This window comes from Passer montanus, unplaced genomic scaffold (genome assembly GCF_014805655.1).
Source record: "Passer montanus isolate IOZ18808 unplaced genomic scaffold, ASM1480565v1 scaffold277, whole genome shotgun sequence".
Lineage (NCBI taxonomy): Eukaryota > Metazoa > Chordata > Aves > Passeriformes > Passeridae > Passer > Passer montanus.
In genome coordinates this window covers 1-1,965 of record NW_024367450.1, presented here as the reverse complement: position 1 = coordinate 1,965, position 1,965 = coordinate 1, and the positions used below count along the sequence as shown (strand labels likewise).

The following is a 1,965-nucleotide window of genomic DNA, read 5'->3' as shown; positions in this document are numbered from 1 at the left end:
GGTGGCACAGGTGGCACAGGTGGCACAGGTGACAGAGGTGCCAGGGGTCCCAGGGGTGCCAGGCTGGTGGCAGGGGTGACAGAGGTGACACAGGTGCCAGGTTGGTGACAGGGAGGTGGCAGGGCCGGCGAGGGGGCAGGTGACATGGGTGGCACAGGTGACACAGGTGACAGGGGTGACACAGGGCCGGTTGTCCCGGTCCCGCCCGGCCCCGCGTGGGAGGGGACACGTGAGGGGACAGGGACACGTGGGGGGGACACAGGAAGGGGACGCGGGACTGGCACGGGGACAGGGGACACCTGGGGGACATGGGGGGGACACGGGGACATTGGGGACATTGAGTATCCTGGGGACACCGGGGACACGTGGAGGGACATTGGGGGGACATTGGGGACATTTGGGGACAAGGAGGGGACACCCCGGGCCCCCCCAGCTGTTCTACTCCTTCTTCAAGTCCCTGGTGGGCAAGGACGTGGTGGTGGAGCTGAAGAACGACCTCAGGTCAGGGGGGCTCGGGACCCCCAAACACACCCCAGAACTGAGAGACCCCCAAACACACCCCAAAACTGCCCCGGGACCCCTGAAACTGCCCCAAAACTGACCCGGGGGGACCCCAAAAACTGCCCCAAAACAGCCCCATCCCCCAGCTGTCGGTGAAGAACTGCTTCATCCGGGGCTCCGTGGTGCGCTACGTGCAGCTGCCTGCCGACGAGGTGGACACGCAGCTGCTGCAGGACGCGGCGCGCAAGGAGGCGCTGCAGCAGAAGCAGTGACCCCAAAAACGGGGGAAACCGCCCCAAAACCGGGGGGGATCACCCCAAAAACCCCCGGGGGATCGTCAACAACATCTGCAGAGACCCCTCCTCAAATTTTAGGGGGATCCCACCCGAAATTCAGGGGAAATCACCCCAAAATCTGCAGGGACCCCTCCCCAAAATCCAGGCGGAATCCACCCCAAAACCCGGGGAATTCACCCCAAAAATGGGGGGGGATCGCCCCAAAATGTGAGAGGGATCACCCCAAAAACCCCGGGGACCCCTCCCCAAAATTTGGGGGGACCCCACCCCAAATTCAGGGGGAATCACCCCAAAAATCTGAGGGATTCCACCCCAAAACCTGCAGAGAACGTCACCCAAAACCCCGGGAAATCGCCCCAAAATCTGGGGGGGTCTCCCCAAAAAGCCCGGGGACCCCTCCCCAAATTCGCGGGGACCCCTCCCCAGCCCGGGGGTCCCCGGCCCCTTTTCGAGTCCCCAATAAACGCCAGGCCCCGCCCCCCCCGGGTGGGGGTCGCTTTTGGGGGATTTTGGGGGGATTTGGGGATTTTGGGGGTTTTTAGGTTGATTTTGGGGAATTTTGGGGGGATTTGGGGGGTTTTGAGTGGATTTTGGGGGAGTTTTTGGCTTGATTTGGGGTGGTTTCGGGTGGTTTGGGGGATTTTGGGAGGGGTTTATGGGTTTTGGGGTGATTTTGGGGCAGTTTTGGGGTGGTTGGGGTGATTCTGGATGGTTTTGGGGTGATTTGGAGTGATTTTGGGGTGGCTTTGGGGGCAATTTTGAGGGTTTTTAGGGTGGTTTTGCGGCGATTTTGGTGTTCTTGAGGTCATTTTGTGGGGTTTTGGGCTGTTTTCGGAGTTTTTTGGTGTGGTTTCGGGTGTTTTTTGGGCTGTTTTCGGGGTTTTTTTTGGGGTGATTTCCGGCATTTTCGGGCGCCTTCCCCCGCTGCGTTCTGCACCGCCGCGCCGCTAGGGGGCGCCGAGCGCTGCGGCCAGCGGCGCTCCTTCCGGATGAACTCGGCGGCACCGGAAGCCCCGCCCCTCGGCCGGAGAGCCAGCCAATAGCGCGGCGCGGCGCGGCGCATGCGCAGCGCGCTCCGCCCCACGTGTCTCCGCCCGCCGCCGCCGCAGGTACCGGTGGGGGGAGGGGAGGCCCCGGGACCCCCAAAAAAAACCCCAAAAAACCCCAA

At 62.6% G+C, this 1,965-nt stretch overlaps 1 protein-coding gene across 1 annotated transcript; it reads left to right on the top strand.

The window, feature by feature from the left end:
• Positions 1-144: 144 nt before the first annotated feature.
• Positions 145-1,277, top strand: LSM2 (LSM2 homolog, U6 small nuclear RNA and mRNA degradation associated). The gene is made up of 3 exons (XM_039713069.1): positions 145-189; positions 434-568; positions 648-1,277. Exons 1-3 carry the CDS (start codon positions 145-147, stop codon positions 771-773), a joined length of 306 nt encoding a protein of 101 aa, XP_039569003.1. The 3' UTR covers positions 774-1,277.
• Positions 1,278-1,965: the final 688 nt, after the last annotated feature.

Bases quoted from the DNA above. Each gene is read 5' to 3' on its own strand.
- LSM2 (XM_039713069.1), top strand. From the start codon at position 145: ATGGGTGGCACAGGTGACACAGGTGACAGGGGTGACACAGGGCCG. The intron at 190-433 runs GTTGTCCCGGTC...GGGCCCCCCCAG, and splicing joins ACAGGGGTGACACAGGGCCG to CTGTTCTACTCCTTCTTCAA. The intron at 569-647 runs GCCCCGGGACCC...CCCATCCCCCAG, and splicing joins CCCAAACACACCCCAAAACT to CTGTCGGTGAAGAACTGCTT.